This window comes from Protomyctophum bolini (genome assembly GCF_963924005.1).
Source record: "Protomyctophum bolini genome assembly, chromosome: 21".
Lineage (NCBI taxonomy): Eukaryota > Metazoa > Chordata > Actinopteri > Myctophiformes > Myctophidae > Protomyctophum > Protomyctophum bolini.
Genome location: NC_137882.1, coordinates 8224488 through 8242589, shown reverse-complemented (window position 1 = coordinate 8242589; position 18102 = coordinate 8224488). Strand labels below are relative to the sequence as shown.

The window sequence follows — 18102 nt, the reverse complement described above, 5'->3', positions numbered from 1 at the left end:
TGTGTGTGTGTGAGAGAGACACCATTGTTATCAGTCTTGTGTCAGAGCAGCAGAGAGATTCCTGTTCTTCAGAAACCACTGCCTTTTCTGGAAAGCATGTGTGTTGCATTTGAAAAAACATCTAAACGAGGAAGTGCTGCAGTCATAAGGAAATATGGCAATGATAGACCATCACGTTTGTTGGCTGCCACTCGATGCTGGCTAATGTCTCCGGCGTGCCGTGCATGGCTTTCAGCTGCCTTTTCAGCCTTTATGTAGCCGTAAAGCGCACTTTGTGACATATTGATTTCCGTGCAATGCAACGGCGCTGTCAGGAGCTGTAAATCCCATTAGATATGCATCCCCAGTCCCCACCACCCCCACCACCACCACCACCACCACCACCACTGCAGCTGCATTCTCTAACCTGTGTGCTCCAGCCGTACGGTGCCGTGTGTGACTGCCAGTGCCAGTGGTGAAAAGTAACTCTGTACATTTTCTTTAAGTACTAAGTACAATTGTGAGGTATTTGTAGTTTTGTATACTTTCCTTGAGTATGTCCAATGTCCAATACTTTTACTTCTACTCCACTACATCTCAGATCCAAATATTGTACTTTTACTGCACTACGTCTATTTGAAATCGTACTCTGTAGATTTAGATTATTATTACAAAACACATACATTAACCCCTTCAGCCCTATATACATTTCAGTCATTTGATATTAATAACCGATCTACAAGCTCACAATTGTGAGCTTGTAGTCGATCTGCTATTTTCAAAGGTTTTTATGCAACTGAAAACCTGTGAAATGGAACATTCTGCACAATGAATACTTTCTACTTTTGGTACTTTTTTAAGTACATTTTGATACCAAGACTAGTATATTATTTCTGCATTGCAGTATTGATACTTTTACTTAAAGTAAAACATGTGAGTACTTTTCCCACCACTGGTATAACTGCTGCAGCTCAGAGCAGAAGTGCACGCACTGATCACAAAATGATGGGATGGAGTGATGATGAAGTGGCTAGTAGGATGAAGGCCAGTCGTGGGGTTGTGTGTGTGTGTGTGTGTGTGTGTGTGTGTGTGTGTGTGTGTGTGTGTGTGTGTGTGTGTGTGTGTGTGTGTGTGTGTGTGTGTGTGTGTGTGTGTGTGGAAAGGAGACTTTGCTCACTCACTTGAACCGACGACGGCCCGCTGAGTGTGGCTGAACGACGTGATTGGATGGGCAGTATGCTCCCAAGCAGGGCAGGGGCTATGGTCGCCTTATCTAATACGGCCTGTCACTCATCGTTAAAACCCTTTCAGCGCCACCTTTACGGCCTAACACTTTCCATCATATTATTGTGTAGCATGGTGTATGTATGGTGTATTGCTACAAATTGGAAGCACCCCCCCCCCCCCCGAAAATAAAGATTCACTCACTCACTCACTCACTCACTCACTCACACAATCACATACACACACACCTATTAGAATATATAGTGCCGTGCACAGACATCTGATGGCGGCAGTAGTTAAGGGAGGCATATAGAGAGAATCCTGTGTCTAGAGATCACCGACCTGATCATATGGCCTCCGTGCATAACGGCGCTGCTTTCAGTATTCAACAATTCCCTCGTCATCCATCATCACCATAGGCCGCGGTTTTGAAAATAGAGGACACATGCCGCGGGGTTTCATAAAAACACATCTTCCTGAAACAAGTTAAGGTATTCATCCGGCGGTGCAATAAGGCACAACTTCTTCATCAGTCTGATTTAAATGGAACAGGTACCTTCAACCGTGGGCGGCCATGATGAAGCACCACGTGAGGTCACTCTTTTGATCGTCTATTAACCAATCAATAATAATATGTCAGGAGTGAGTCTATATAGCATGTCATGCCGATGAATAAAACATTCAGCCAAAGGTTCCTATAGGAGAGATACTCCAGAATGCATTAGTCAGACAGCCTTGTGACGTTGCCAAGTAAACAAAACAAAAAAAGGGGATGGAGAAAAAAAAGAACAACTGGCAGCTTTTCAGCCCTAAAGCTAAAGATGTGTCCAGAGAAGTGGTGAGAGAAAAACACACATACACAGAGAGGGCAACCCAAACATAAAGCCTGTTTGTTGGCGAGTGAATGGAGCCATTTTCTTGTCCCACTGTGAACGCGGCCTGAGGAAAATAGCGGCCCGAGTTGATGAATTGACATCATTTATACGTTTGTGCCTGTCTCGTAGCTGAACGATGATATCTGGTGAATGTTCTGTTCTACAAAGACAAAACCACAACCTTATTTTAGTTTCTTGGAATATAATTAACATTGATTGCATGAGAACAAGCCGTGGCTTCGTAGAAAATGTACTGCAAAGGTAGACAACTGAAGACAAACAGGTCTTTGTTACAGGAGAGGTTCTGGGGGAAACACCATTACATTTATTCGCCCATCCTTAAAAGATGGGGGTAGGGGTTGGGGGCGAGAGACGGAGAGAGAGAGACAGAAAACACAAGTGACCTCTCCTTTAATGGGCAGCTGATGATGTCACATCACTACACACAGATTCTTTGGTCTCCAAGTAAAGCAGCCCTTCTGGGCTCTGATTGGCTGACTGGCTGGCTGGCTGGCTTGTGAGAGGGGGATGGTGTTTGTTCCCTCTTGCCTGTGGATTAATCCCTGAGCCCTGAGTGAGCTCAGTGCACGTCTTTTCTCTCCTGTAACTTCTGTCAAAGAAGCCTCATCATGCACTGTATCCAGTAGGACGGTCTGCCCTGCAGTCAGTGAAGTGTTTTGCCAAAGGGTTCTTGCTGTGTGAAACGGTGGAAGCTTTCTGTTAGTGGGTGATTATAGCATTGACGGAGCACTCAGGTGCCTCTACTCAAAATCCAATAAACTTGCATTAACACCACAGCTGCATGTATTCCTTAAACTTGTATTCCCCCCCCCCCCCCCTCTTCAACAAGTCTCATCCCCCCCTAGGCAGACATTGTACAAGTTGTTTTGTTCGGCTGTGATGAGCAGTGGCATGAACTTGGTACACCGCATTGTGCCGTCCTCCCTCTCTCCGTGGTGAAACACAATGCTTCATGCTATCACGGCACTGTCTGGGGCTACAGGTGACCAGCTGTCTGCCTGTGTTCCACTCTTCAGGGACAGCTGGAGCCATCAATCTGTTCCCCCCCCTGAGCCCTGCCGGCTCAGTCGGCCGGCCCTGCTCTGACCACAGCAACCCCAGCGCACACCGTCTGATCTGCTCTGTCACTCCTACAGGCGACAGTCCTGAGTCCTGCAGCTGCTAACAGAACACGGGTACTGTTGTTGTAAACCCTGCACTTTAAAGCTGAATGCTTGGAGATGGGAAGTCGCATTTACCTCCTTTGTTCAGTCGCAGGTGGTTGCAGACATTCATCGACTTTATATATATCTACTGATATACTGTACGTTGCTTCTCCAACCTCGGCGTGAAATCTATGGACAGGATTTTGTGACATTAATTTATAGATGCCACTGGCATTTCAGTCAACAGCCCCATGAAGTCTTCTCGGTAGGAGTGGTTTTATGATGTCTCTGATGGCCATAAATTGATACATTGTTGAGCCACTCCACACAGCACGTGCAGTCACAGGCCTCCCCCCCCCCCCCCCCCCCCCCCCCCTCCGCAGATGGAAAGCATTGAAGCCCATTATTGTGCTCTTGGAGGGGCGTCTTCCACTGTCAACTCTTTGGCACACTTTTAAAGAGAGTGGCCCTAATGTATTCAGGCCTGATTCAGTGGCTTTGGCACCAAGGCCACCCTTCCCCCAGCCTACACACTCTCAACCACACTCTCAAACACACACACACACACACACACACACACACACAGCTCTTTTTCCTAGAAGAGGGGAGTAAACATGTGTGAGTCGCACTGTTCCCCTGGAACTTTTCCTTGTTTGTCAAAAGGAGGAATTCGGTGGGTCTGTCGTACGGACTTCAAAGGACAACATGAAAAGAGTGAGTGCCACAGCCAAGACTTTTCCTGTTTATCTGGGTGGCTGAAGGGACAGTGCATTGAATAAGTGACAAAACCTGTGTTCATTTTCTGGTAACCTACGTTTGCGCATTATTACTTACATGATGGGTGTCTATTGAAAGGGGCATTTGTTTATATAACCGTGAAAGGAGAGCAAACCTCTCAGGGATCTGGTCTTTGCCAAAGTGGCACCCATACTGTACTATTAGGCTGAACCAAGACCATGAATGCAGTGTAGGAGCATGATGCCTGTACTCCCCTTGACTGCTGGAACAGAGGGCTAGTTGTTGATGCCGATGATTATTAGGTATATAGTGAAGAGGGCAGGATTCCTCTGTAATGGCTGTTACCCATGTGACTCTGTGTAACGTCCTCGGGGCCTATGCTAATTGTGTCTTAAGAGTTGCAGCACAACAGTGGAGCTAATTGGGTGGAGTGCGTCTACACGCGTAGACTCTCAGTCTTTCCCTTTAGGCGTTATCTCAAACACACACCCACTCACATACAGTATTACACACCTGGTGCACATGAAAACAGAAACAAACAATTGGGATAGTATCACTATTACTACACGTACGTACGCCCTCTGTCTGACCAGGCTAGAGTAAAAAAGGAACTGTCGAGGTGTGGATGTTTCCTGGGGTCGTTTTTTTCTTCCCTTTGATATCCAGACAGTCCTGAAAAAGTGTTACCACAGCACTTCTGCTAATACCTGCCAGGTAAGAAATACAATGCTTGTATAGCTTTATGGTAGCCTCTTAAATTATAGAGCTCCCTTCCCCGAATAATTACTCTGTAATCAGACAGCAACAAACAAAATGTAACAATATTTACTGACTTTGTTGCATGCCGCAGGTCTGTCATTCGCCTAATCTTTACTGAATAATTCACCTGTGAAATTGATGGATTTGGGTAAAGCGGTGCAATTACAGACAAAGACAGCATGCATTCTCTCTCTCTCCCCATAGAATCCATAATTTTCCATTTACCATTTATTTTTTCTTTCACTCAAATTACTGTAATTATGGAAACAAACGAGCTGTAATTTAAAGGGTTACTGCTTTCACTCACTTATCAGTGCAGAATTGGACTTTAATGTCTACCCTGTTCATGTCAATACAGCCGACTTTACCAAAACCTCATCATGTACAAAAGAAACATTTGTTTCTGCTGCTGGTCAGAAGGCCAGGGCATACAACCAGATGTTCTTTCGGGAACGCCTCTGCTTTTAGCCTGCAGTATATTGTCACCTTAAATTCAAGTTGGGTCCATTTGGGGTCCAAATAATTCACATTGGCTACTAATCATTTTCAGCAAGGTTAGGATAAATAATAAATAAAACGGTTGCACACAAAGGCGAGAGTTTGTTAATATTAAATGTTTCCTTCTGTCAGTAATCAGTATGCTAGGTCTACACAACCATGGTCAGCAGCGCATGAACGAACAATCAAGTGTGTGATCCTCTTTTTATACTATTTGCCTAAAAACAAAAATCCAATCCAAAGTGAAATAAAAACTACTGTCCCTTTGCAACTAGGGCTGCAACTATCGATTAGTATAGTATTCTATTGAGTACTTTTTTTTGTACTCAATCAAAGCATTTTTTTAAATAATATATCAACAAATCAATTAACCACTGAAGCCCTATTTTATACTGTTGCACAATGGTGTCATGCATAATTAGTGAAAATAGCTGGTCTACAAGCAATCTGCTATTTTCACTATTTTTGTTTTTTGATTTTTTTTTTAATTAAATCTATTAGTACATAGCCCCCTCAAAGCAAATGACTGGCATGATGCAGAAAGTAACCATGTGCGACACCTGTGATTAAGATGCTAATGATGCATGAATGTGTTTGTAGCCATTAATTCACTGTCACATGTAAATGCAACTCTTAATGACAATGACCAACAGCCCATAGTGACAAAAGGGCCAAACCCACCCTTAGCAATGGACACTTAGAATATGTACACAGCTTTTCGGAGACCTCATCCCAAAGCCCTGCTCACTGGGAACACCTGTATTGACATTGGCAGGGACACTGTGCTTCTGCATTCGGGTCCAACGAAAGCACACCATCTCTCAGTGCATTCCCCTGCTTGGCCTCCTAAAATTGTAAATACCCGGGAGGGGTTGACTTCAGGGGTGGAGTGTGATGGGAAAGGGGTGTGAGTGAGACATTGTTGACACGACTTCTGAGGACAATAAACAACACTAGGCTCCGAGTCTGAGAGATCAGCTCCAGTTTACAAGTCAGCCAAATATTCAAGGTGGTCACACTTGCAGATGATCTATTATCAATATCCTCTCATTAGTGAAACTAACAAACCAATTTGTTTGTGTGATAGCTGATACATCAAATGGGTAGTTTAGTTTGTTTGGTGTTTGATTCTACACTTGTACTTTCCTTTCACATGATTAGACTACCGGTATCATTCTTTATCGTGTTTTTGGGGAAACAGTGACTCATAATTTCACATTCAGCTTAGTCAGTGTGTTTTCCCTTTAACTGGAAATTAGCCACACGCAACAGGCATCACAGCACCTAGCTCCTCCTCCTAGGCTCCTACTAGGTCATTATTGGAAATTATATTATCTGACAACTGATGCTCCATGGGTCGACTTGCACTACAGCAGTGGTTCTCAAAGTGGAGTCTGGGGACCCCCCTAGGGGTCCTTGGGGGAGAGACAGCGAGATCAATTCGTGGCGGTGACGACTCGCCACGACCTATTTTTTCCGCCATGGCGTATTCTTCATTTTCCGCCATGGCGAGTACAGAATCCGCCTTGGCGAGTACAGAATTCGCCGTGGCGAATCCGCCATTGTTTATTTTTTTTTTGCGTGCCCTGGTGCCGTGGTGCAGTCCTAGTAGTAGAATTCTCGGAATTATTTCATCCTCTGCTAGCGTAACGGCTAGCGCTCTCGCCCCTATAGTCAAGGCACCGTGCAGACACAGGTTCGATTCTTGCAAAAAGCAAACTTTTTTTTTTTTTTAAGTTCTTTTTTTACCCGTACATACAGTGTGTGTGTGTGCGTGCGTGCGTATACAGTGTGCGTGCGTGTATGCGTGCGTATACAGTGTGTGTGTGTGTGTGCGTGCGTGCTTCATCGTATTTATTATTATTATTATTATTATTATTAATATGCAGGTAATAATAATAAATACGATGAAGCACGCACGCACGCACGCGCACACACACACTGTATACGCACGCATACACGCACGCACACTGTATACGCACACACGCACACACACGGTATGTACGGGTAAAAAAATTACTTTAAAAAAAAAAAGTTTGCTTTTAGCAAGAATCGAACCTGTGTCTGCACGGTGCCTTGACTATAGGGGCGAGAGCGCTAGCCGTTACGCTAGCAGAGGATGAAATAATTCAGAGATCTGTGTGTCTATATGTTTGTGTGTGCGCGCAACGTTTATAAGAAAGAGAGAGAGAGAGAGAGAGAGTCACTCACCCCCCCCCCCATCCCCTCTAGCGCTCTCGCCCCTATAGTCAAGGCACCGTGCAGACACAGGTTCGATTCTTGCAAAAAGCAAACATTTTTTTTTTTAAAGTAATTTTTTTACCCGTACATACCGTGTGTGTGCGTGTGTGCGTATACAGTGTGCGTGCGTGTATGCGTGCGTATACAGTGTGTGTGTGCGCGTGCGTGCGTGCGTGCTTCATCGTATTTATTATTATTACCTGCATATTAATAATAATAATAATAATAATAATAAATACGATGAAGCACGCACGCACACACACACACACACTGTATACGCACGCATACACGCACGCACACTGTATACGCACGCACGCACACACACACACTGTATGTACGGGTAAAAAAAGAACTTTAAAAAAAAAATAGTTTGCTTTTTGCAAGAATCGAACCTGTGTCTGCACGGTGCCTTGACTATAGGGGCGAGAGCGCTAGCCGTTACGCTAGCAGAGGATGAAATAATTCCGAGAATTCTACTACTAGGACTGCACCACGGCACCAGGGCACGCAAAAAAAAAATGAACAATGGCGGATTCGCCACGGCGGATTCTGTACTCGCCAAGGCGGATTCTGTACTCGCCATGGCGGAAAATGAAGAATACGCCATGGCGGAAAAAATAGGTCGTGGCGAGTCGTCGCCACGGCGGATTCTGTACTCGCCAAGGCGGATTCTGTACTCGCCATGGCGGAAAATGAAGAATACGCCATGGCGGAAAAAATAGGTCGTGGCGAGTCGCCACCGCCACGAATTCATCTCGCTCCACCTGCCTTGGGGAGGCAAACTGTCCTAATAGACAGCATCACAATGAATTGAACCACTTTATCCATATTTGATATACCGGGTATGTTGGCTATTTTTATTTTTAATCATTTAGAATCTTCTCTTCTGGGGGTCCCTGACACGAAACCTTTTCGGGTCACTCTGCAAAATACATATCATTTTGGGGGTCCTCCTTGACATGAAAAAGTTTGAGAACCAGTCTACACTACAGTCACACACAAACAAGTTTATTTCCAGTGGCTTTCCCCCCTGCCAACAAAGCCTAATGTCAAATGACGTCATAGTAAGTCTATTACCATGGGTATGGTTTATACAAACAAACAGACAGGGCGTGAAGGTAAACGTATACAGTGTCATAGTCATCATAGGAAGATACATGTATTACACACATACTGCCAGTCAGCCAGTTGGCTGGGAAGGCAGGAAGCAGCAGTGAGCGTGGGCAGGCTAGCCTCCCTGGCTGTGTGTGTCACCGCCTGCGTCAGACCAGACGCCAGAGAGAGAGTCAGAGAAGGGGAGTTTTCCATTTCCACTGACGAAAAACGCTGCGCGTCTGAGCCGAGTGCTACAGTCAGACAGGAGAGGCGCTTCAGCTGGTACGGTGCTCCGCTGCTCCCACAGCAAGACGAGACAAAAGCGACCATCCAGTTTCTATGAGAGGAGGATAAAAAGCGCATTTTGGATTAAGGCTACAATTATTCCACCTGGATTTATGTTATTATTTTATTATAGTTTTTTTCTGGGGGATGCATTTTCACTGATGGTGATCGGATACGCGCATTCGTGGTGAGTAGGCTAGAGTTGATACTGACTGAGGAGAGTGCGCTATCGGTTATTGCCAGAATTACTGTATGTCTTTAACCTATCACTCAGAGGTGGGGAGAGAAGACAAATAGTTTGTAGATGTTCTTTTCCCCGTGTCACCGGCCGCAACAGTAGAAAAAAACTGTAGGCTAGTAATTTATCAAATTGTGTTGATGACATTTTTACACTGACTGACGCTTCATTGTTTTGAATCAATAGACTTATTCGCCTAATTACATCTATGGCCAGGCTACTTGTTTTTAAAAACAGTTAAACGCGTAATGTTTGACGGTCATGCTTTAAACCAGACGTTTAATTGAGATTTTCGGCTACAAGCGCGGATCGTTGTTGTTTTTTAGTTTGGACTGGAGATATGTTGTTTTAGTACTTTTAATGGTCACAGGTGACCATTAAAAAATGTTGATAGCGTTTGTTGATTCTCTGATTTCTTATTGATTGACGACTCTCTGCAAATATGATCACTAGCATGATCAATCACATTTATTCCCCGCAAACTTCACGGGTTGATTTGGATTTGTATGACCGCGCGGTGCCCTTAGTTTGGTTGGTAGAACAATCAATTAATTTACCTCGAACTGTTCTGTTGATGAGGCTTTTGTGTGAGTAGAGTTCTTGTCCACATCAGGGGTGGTGGTGCGGTGCGCCTCCTGAAGGCATATCGCTACAGCTGGTGATAGAAGTGCTGTCATTTGAATATTAATCACCAAGAGCCATTGATGATGACACTTTATGTCGGTGACGGTGTACAGTAGCTCGGATATTTATAACCATTCAATTGGTTAACGCCAGTTTGTTCTGTATACAGACACATTAAATCATTCCACCAGGTAATGGAATGTTATTGCGCATTACTGTTTCCTCCTCAAACAAACGTCGTAATCTAAAAAGGACGTATGGTTGCAATTTATTCACATTGAAACTATTGTGCATATAGGGCAAAAAAATATGTTTTTGACATGCAAATGTTTAAAGTTGATTTGCCATTGTGATTTACTGATTTTATTTAAAATGCTTGTTTGAGCAGTTGCTTATTGTTATTAGCCTATTTGCCATATGAATATTATTGTCTATTGTTTATTATTGAAACAGCATTTTCTTGTGAATTATGTTGATAGTGATCTGTATTGGATCTAAGCTTTATCTGTTTTAGTGAGTGACAGTCAGAGAGTGTCGATTCAATCGTCTCTAGTGCGACCTCACTCGGATCCGTTTTGGAATTATGTTTTTCCGGAATTAGACTAGGCCTACAGCGAGCCAACATGAGTGATCCTTTGTTTACACTTTACAGAATAATCTTCAGTAGTTTGTGCTCTTGCATTTGATTTATTTCCCCGTTTCTTAATCACAGTTTGGGGTTGCTAATTTGGCTATTCAGTGTATATTTTGTTTTATGTATTTATTTATATTACTTTCACAAGCTTATTAGGCAGCTAGTTTGTGATATATTCCTGGATGTTGTAGGCTACAGTACCAACATTATTTTTTTGTATTGCTAATTTCAAGTTTTTAGGTAAAGCTCTCTGGTGCAAGAGCATTTTATTTTAATTCTGATTTAGGCTACACGGCATGCACATTGGTGTTGCATGCCGTAAATAGCAGCCCTACAAGCTCACAACGCCTCACATTGATGATGGGTTGTGAGCTTGTAGATCTGCTATTTACTGAGCACAACAACTAAGTATAACTGATGGTCTAGTCTAGAAGAGGGATCGATTCATGCCATTCCATGGCTCCTGCCTGCCTGGCTGCAGTGCTTATTGAGCTCCGGCATATTATTGCAAGAACCTGCTCCTTAACCTTGTGTTGCCTGCCTGCCCCAGCCAACCCCGGCAGATGTCAGAGACAGTATAGATTAACGGAATGACCACTTCCTGTACACTGTGCGTGTTTGCTTCACAACCTGCAGGAAGCAGTGTCTTCCTCCCACAAACAGTTATCAAGCTCAGAGCGAGGTTCTTCTGTCCCCAGCCCCCCAGGGGAGACACTCGGTTCAAACCAGGTTGAACTGCAGTACGTGTGCTTGGTTTCATGTTGGTCAGTGGTCACATGGAATGGCCCCCTGCAGCTTCTTGCATGTGTTGTGGTGGGAGGGGTTTTGCTGCCCATCTCTCAGACCCTCGGCACAGTCAGGGCTCCCATCTGCTTTGTCCTGCCTTTCCCCTGACATTCCACACAGCTTATGATGTACCACCAAGTGCCCTAGACTGGAACATGACCCCTGAACCCATGACCCATGACCTTTCCCCCCCACACTCCTCTCTCTCTGCGCCACACACACACACATCATTTCAATCAAACCATTCACGTATTTCACACAAACAAACTAAGATTTACATGCTTAAATTCAAAGGTGCTAGCTATCCTGATATTGCACTGATATCCCCCCCCCCCCTCTTTGAGACACATTGTTTCCAACCATGCAAATCCGCCTGAGTGCAATGAAGATAACTGCTACACCACTCACAGATGACTATCTATGCTTCTATAAATATGATCTCTACCCTGAAATAGATGCACGGACCTGCACAGAGTGGTCACGTTAGAAATTCATATAGCCTAAATGACACATTGGGCAGATAATCGCTTGCAGCAAAAACAGTCTGAGCGCAGGTTGTCTTCCCACTCTTGTCTCTTAGTTTTATCAGCTTTTTTAACCATTCTAAAATTCGGGAATTATGCTGATGTCACCTCAGTGTGTATCAACAAACCAATCCCAAATCACTCGCAGTATATGAATACTTTCCCCCCCACTTGCAAGGCAAGCACCTGGTTGTTCCAAGTCCGTCTGCCCTGCACAAGTTAACAGAACAGATTAATGACAATAGGGCGAGCATGTGAGGTCCATGTGCAGTACAGTTTGTGCACGTTAATACCCTGTCAGGTGTACTAGTGTGGATGAAGGCAAGCCGGCTGCGCGCCTAATGGCAGAGAGGTGCTTTCCAGTGGTTAGCAGTAGAAAACACATCTGGATTAGATAGAGCCCGTGTTCTGAATCTTCTCCCGCTATTACAGTCAGTGAGAGACAAGCGGCGCTGCCAGAATGGAATTCCTGCGGCTTGCGAGACATGACATTATTTATTTGTTTTGTGCGGTCCCTCCCTCCCTCTTCCCTTCCCACCACCTCTCTCCTCTCCCTCCTGCTTTTTGGAATTGGCGCGCGAACCGGGTCGGGCCACGGGAACGGAATGTTTTCTGTGGCACGGCCACATCGAACGCTGTTCGTCTCTCTCTCTCTCTCTCTCTCTCTCTCTCTCTCTCTCTCTCTCTCTCTCTCTCTCTGGAGTGAGAACAACAAACTAACTCACACGCAGAGGATGGGGTGGAAACTAAAGCCCTCTCTCTCTCTCCCTTGGCTCAGCTGTGCCAGCAGGTGGAGTGTTTTCCTAATGCCCATTTTGCTCAACAAAAATTGGCGATCCCAAACAACTCAACTTGTGAGCTTTTAGATTAAACATAAATAAATGCTAGTAAAAATAAATAAACGCTAATTTATAGGCCACTGACTCCTACGAAAACGTCACGCGCCAGTGGTCAGGCGTGTGACCTGTGTGACATAGGCAATGTCTGTAGCCTATAAAAGGGACCCCTGCATGCACCACCCACTCATTTTATATCAAAAACACCTGATAACAACTTTGACTGCAGAAGACCCGCCCCCCCCAAAATAAATTTGGGGACCCCCAGTTTTGGAACCAATGGGTGTGCAAGCGAGCGTGTTTCTATGTAGGTGTCAGCCCTGCGTCAAACGTATGTAATCAATTACATTCTTTCTCTTCTTTGTGACAAGAGTTGTAAGAGTGCCTCGAGGAAACCTGCTTGCCCAGGCACATATCCACACACACACACACACACACACACACACATATCCACACACACACGCAAAGGACTCTCAGGATGAGCGCTCAAGACTTGAGTCGGCCAGTCATTCAGAGCCACTTGTATGCAAATATTCTTGGCAGATTGATTGAGTTAGTTTAGCCTCTCAAACACACCCACCCACAGAGTTATCAGCTGCACAGGGGCTGGACAGGCAGTGTATGGGGTCAAAGTCAACCATGACTTGGCCTTTCTGCGTGAGCGTGGCAAATAGGCCAGTTTAGACAGGCTTGGCTGGCGACGTCAGTATATGTCTGGATAGGATTTTTGTGTTCCTTAGTTTGAGCAATGCAACTTTTTTAATGAAATGTCGAGTGTTAATGTTCTTCATTAATTAATCTCTGTTAATATTGTGCCAAGTGCCAACTCTGCTTCTCTCAAAAACAAGTGAAAACATTTCTCAACCCATCAGATGAAAGTGATTATTGCGAGAGATGGCATGGCATATGTAATGTATTTCTATTCATTCTCTTGGGTTTCCCACTAAACTTCTTACCAGAATTAGAGAGGAGTCTGTAACTTAGGGATTTGTCCGTAGGCAAAATGGAGCTGAACTGGCATTCAGAAGTCTTGTTTTGCAGCATGTGCTGTATCGATGGATGCACGCATGGTATATATTTTTTCTTATTCAAATGAACATAGTCGATTAGTCGTGCATCTGACTGGAGCTGAGCAGTGCTTCTGATGACAAACCCCCCCTGTCTGTCTGTCTCTCCATTGCCAGAGATTTATCTTTGCTTCTCGGTGACAACTGGTTGGGGAGCACCTCGGCGGATGCGTCCTTTATCTTCCTGCCTGTGTGTGGTTGATGGAATGACAGTGATGCATAATTTAGTGTGCAGGGAAAACACGCTGTGCTTTCTCTCCCTCTCTCTCTCTCTCTCTCTGGCTCGCTTGTCCGATCACATCCACTCTGTTTAAGATCAGGCGTACAGTACACAGACTGTGCTTCTTTCTTGGGAGGCTGCATGTGAAGTCCTCTTTTTTTCCCCCTTTGTCTTTTATTTTGGTCTCTTCATTTATTTTTTCCCCCCTCTTGCCCTTTTACAAATAAGCCCTTGTACTGTTGCTAGTTGGCGTCTTCTTTCCCCTTTCACTCCCCGTTCCCTTCCTTCACATCATTCTTGTGTGGGTGCAGTGGCCGGGTGAGCCTGAGAAACTCCAGATTGACTACGAGCTGTCTCCCTCACCGGGATTAACCTCTTCACCATTGTTTCTGCCCGTTGAACAGGATTAACAAATCAATGTGTCAGGTAGACTGCAGTTTACAAGACAATGACCCACTTTTGACACCAGTGGCCCCTCTCTCTCTTTCTCTCTCTCTCTGGGTCTCCCTCCCTCTCCTCCCCTTCTGCCTCACTGCAGCTTTTAATTAAAAAGACTTTGCTTAGCTGGCGCTATGTACTCCCTTGGGGACCCCTCACTGCTTTGTTTTCATTTTTTTGAGGGTGGGGGTTATACACTGTGTTTGTGTCGGGGAGGGGTAAGGTGAGACTCCTTTTCTCCTTATCTTTGTAGATGCTTGTATAGTGTACTGTTTCGACTGGACAATGTGTCAAGTGGGCTAGATATGCAACAGATGCAGCGCCCAGCGGTGTTCCCAAAATCAGCTCAATGCAAATCCCGTCGTACTGGACAGGTGGGAGGGTGGAGAGAGAGTGGTTTTAACCCATTCTGAACGGGAACCCATTTTGGTGTTTAGCATCATGTTATGCTTTAGCTATTGAAAAATAGCAGATCTACAAGCTCATAGCGCGCGCTACTAGCTTGTAGGTCTGCTATTTTTTTTTAAATCGAAGAGCGACTGACATTTTAGAATCTGATCTCAGGTCAGAATGGGTTCATCAGACCAGTGTGTGTCCAGTGGAAACCTCGTATGAATCTGATCTCAGGTCAGAATGGGTTAAGAGATTATTTCTCGGGTCAAGCAAGTCGACGGACGACGATCAGCACCATTGCTTTCCTGATGGGATCGGTGCCGTACTAGGAACTGATGAGCTTAGTTTATGGCGTCAAGCAGGCTACATCGGTGTTGGAAGACGGAGTAGCCTTTTTGTCGGCTACAATGATGCCGTACTCTAGCATGACCTATCGCAAGGTGATCCATTCATCATACATGCTCTAGGACAAGAATATCTCTCTCGCAACAATAAACCCCATATAGCTCTGAAGCTATACCCGTGCTGCCTGTACAAACAAAGAGGTCAGCCTCCTGCCCTTGACTTTGTCTTCTCTGCTGCTGTGCTTGTCACATAGAGCACTCGTCTTCATACAAAATTACCCCCCTTTTCCTCCCTCCCCTTTTTTCCTCCCTTGTGCTGACACTTGCATAACAGTCAGATAAGCCAAGACATGCATCCATCCAGGCCACACATGGAATACGGAGTTCCTTGAAAGTGATTGTACGATCGCTCTTGCATCTGCGTGGCACACCTTGCTTTTGGCACCGTCTGCCAGGAGGTTGTTGTGACAGTTTAGCCTGTTGGCTTGTGTGTGTGTGTGTGTGTGTGTGCTTCTACGCATCGGATAACATTCATGGCACAACTCGGATGATTACTAGATAATCGGTCTAATGTAGAAGATCCTGGACTGGTGTGGGAATACTTGGCTAACCCTGCCTATACTTGCTAGTTATAATTTGTGGACTTACATATTTTTTTGTTATTCACGTTAGTTTTGCTTGGTCACAAATGCTAAGAATGTTAAATAGATAGCATCTTGTTTAGACAGATGCTAGGTTTGTTTTTTGACCTGATAACGCAAGTTTCTTTGAAGCGCTGCATTGATCTCTTTGCACTCAATAATATTTTAAAATGTCCCCCAGCGTTTATTGAGAAGAGTTCATGCTTACTGCGGGTCTCTCTGGATAAGAGCATCTGCTAAATGCCTAAACTGTATACGATTGACAGATTTTGAAAATCATACCCGAGTGCACAGGTGTGCTCGCTTGCCAACGTGTCAAATGCTGCTGAGCAGTTTCCCTATCTGGATTAATATGTTTCCAAAACCTGTATCTGTCCCGAAGAACACCGACTATAAGCTCACCCAAAAAAAGAAAATCTAAAATAAGAGTGAGTGATCGCAGTTGCGTTTACCTTTTTAAAGCTGCACAGTTTTGGGAAGCAGTTGCTAGATAAGGATTTGGCCGTGTTACAGGAGGAGACTGATGAATGCATGCAGTGCAGGCTGAACAGTGTTACAGGAGGAGACTGATGAATGCATGCAGTGCAGGCTGAACAGTCGCTTGAACGAACCTATTTCTTTATTATGAGCAAAGTCTTCCTCATCTCCCTGGCCTGTACAGTACAGTACAGTACATCACTGAAGGGAGTGTATGGCTGGAGCCGAGCCCGGCGCTGCCGTTTCCATGCCTCTCCTTCCTTCCTTTCCTTCCTTCCTTCCTTCCTTCCTTCCCATCGCTGCTGTTTGTAAGTTTAGCAGGAGCTCATCCCACGACTGTGGTGATGCCCAATCTGCAGTCACGACACACACGCACACGCATGCATCCTTCCTTGGTCTGTAAAGCGGCATTAACGATGGTTGCACTCTGGGTGCGTTTTTCGGAAAACGGCGGAAAAACGCAGCAAGAAATGTGTGCAGGGACCTGAAATGTCCAGGAACCACGCACAGAATACACATAATGTTATCATACGGCAGTTTAGTGAAGAAGGATCGCAACTGCCAATCTCTGTTCATTGAGTTTTTTCCCTGCTGCTTATTACATTTAGCTGTTTATTGTATTTTTTTCTGCTGTTTGTTTATGTAAAGCACTTATGCGATTTTGAAAGGTTCTATATAAATAAAGTTTTATTATCTCATTATTATTAAGCCTTTTAACAAGGATAACACAGCATCAGCAGCATCTCCCTAGTCACTCACTGAAAATAGCCTACACATTTTGTTGATTGGCTATTTTCGACACGTGACTGGTGACCGTTCTGCAACTTTCTGTCTCTCTCTCTCACTCACATTCCATCTCTCTTAACACTCCACTGCTCCCCCCACCCCCTCCCTCCCTCTCTCTCTCTCTCACTCAAAGAATTGATTGTTTTTATCGCTGAAGCAGCAGCTTAGATAAACAGGAGCCGCATAACAAACCATGTGAAGCATGCTCGCTCAGGTTCTTCAGTGTTTGCTACGTGAGCCATGTAAACATATTACAGCCATGTAAACATATTACAAACTGCTTTTGGATCTGTGAAAGCCGACCACAGGGAGGGAACGGTTTGAACCATGAAACATCTAACACAGTCCGATAATAATAGTCATTTTTGTTTGTTGCTCCTTCCACAGAAATATGTTGAGTATTATTTAACAAAAAAGATTGACCTCAAGAAAGAGTTAAATTGACACTTCCGATTTTACTGTGCAGCTCTGATCAATGCTTTTGCTGAGCTGATGTGATTTGGAAGTGGGTGAAGGGTCCAGTAATTGTTGACTTATGCGAGTAGGCCTGATTGATTGCTTCCTGTGCCATGCCTGCCCCCCCCCCTCTCAGCTGAGTGCAGCATGAGATGGCCTGCGTACGGTCTCACATGGCCAAGCACAGAACTGGCTTGTATTCAGCAAAGAACTTGCTCTATTTCAGGCAGGCAGATGGTTGCAACCAAAAGTTTTGCTTAATAAAAAATCTATGCCAAAGAGGTGTTTCCATTCAAAGCATAGCTATTGTTTATTCATTGATAACATTTATTAATTGTATGTTTGACATCGTGACGGCGGGTTAATGGCGTTAACCCACGAGGCATTTCTGTTGTTCGCGGGGCGTCATCGCGCCATCATTAGCGATGTTCAAATGTGAACGGTGGGGGAAGTAATGGGATGCAAATGATGTTGATGAGGGAACATGCTAATAACCCCTCCCCTCCCCTCCTCACCCTCCCTGTGTGTTCCACAGACTGCCTGTGTCGACACCATGAGTGGGCTTCTGAAGAGGAAGTTTGAGGAGGTGGATGAGGACCCCTGCTACTCCTCGCCCTCGCCCTCCCTCTCCTCCTCTGCCTACTCGGGCTGGGACTCGGAGGGCGAGAGCTGCTACTCCGACACCTTGGATTCTACGCCCAGCAACCCCAGCTCTCCAGCCACAAGTTTTAATGGTGAGTGCTCTGACTGCTCTCACGCCTCCTACACAGAATCATAG

At 44.9% G+C, this 18102-nt stretch overlaps 1 protein-coding gene across 5 annotated transcripts in view; it reads left to right on the top strand.

Annotated features, from left to right (window-relative positions):
- csrnp1b (cysteine-serine-rich nuclear protein 1b) overlaps positions 1-18102 on the top strand; it is a 110103-nt gene that overhangs the window by 84058 nt on the left and 7943 nt on the right. For 4 of the 5 annotated variants that reach the window (XR_013966159.1, XR_013966160.1, XR_013966161.1 and 1 more), the window contains exons 1-2: positions 8706-9047; positions 17860-18058. Coding sequence is in view for 2 of the 5 variants with exons in the window: in XM_080793935.1 (XP_080650061.1) it covers positions 17878-18058 (181 nt within the window). In the remaining 3 variants the exon portion in view is untranslated. Of the gene's footprint in view, positions 1-8705; positions 9048-17859; positions 18059-18102 lie in introns of those variants that run through there. The other variant, XM_080793936.1, reaches the window with a different exon arrangement.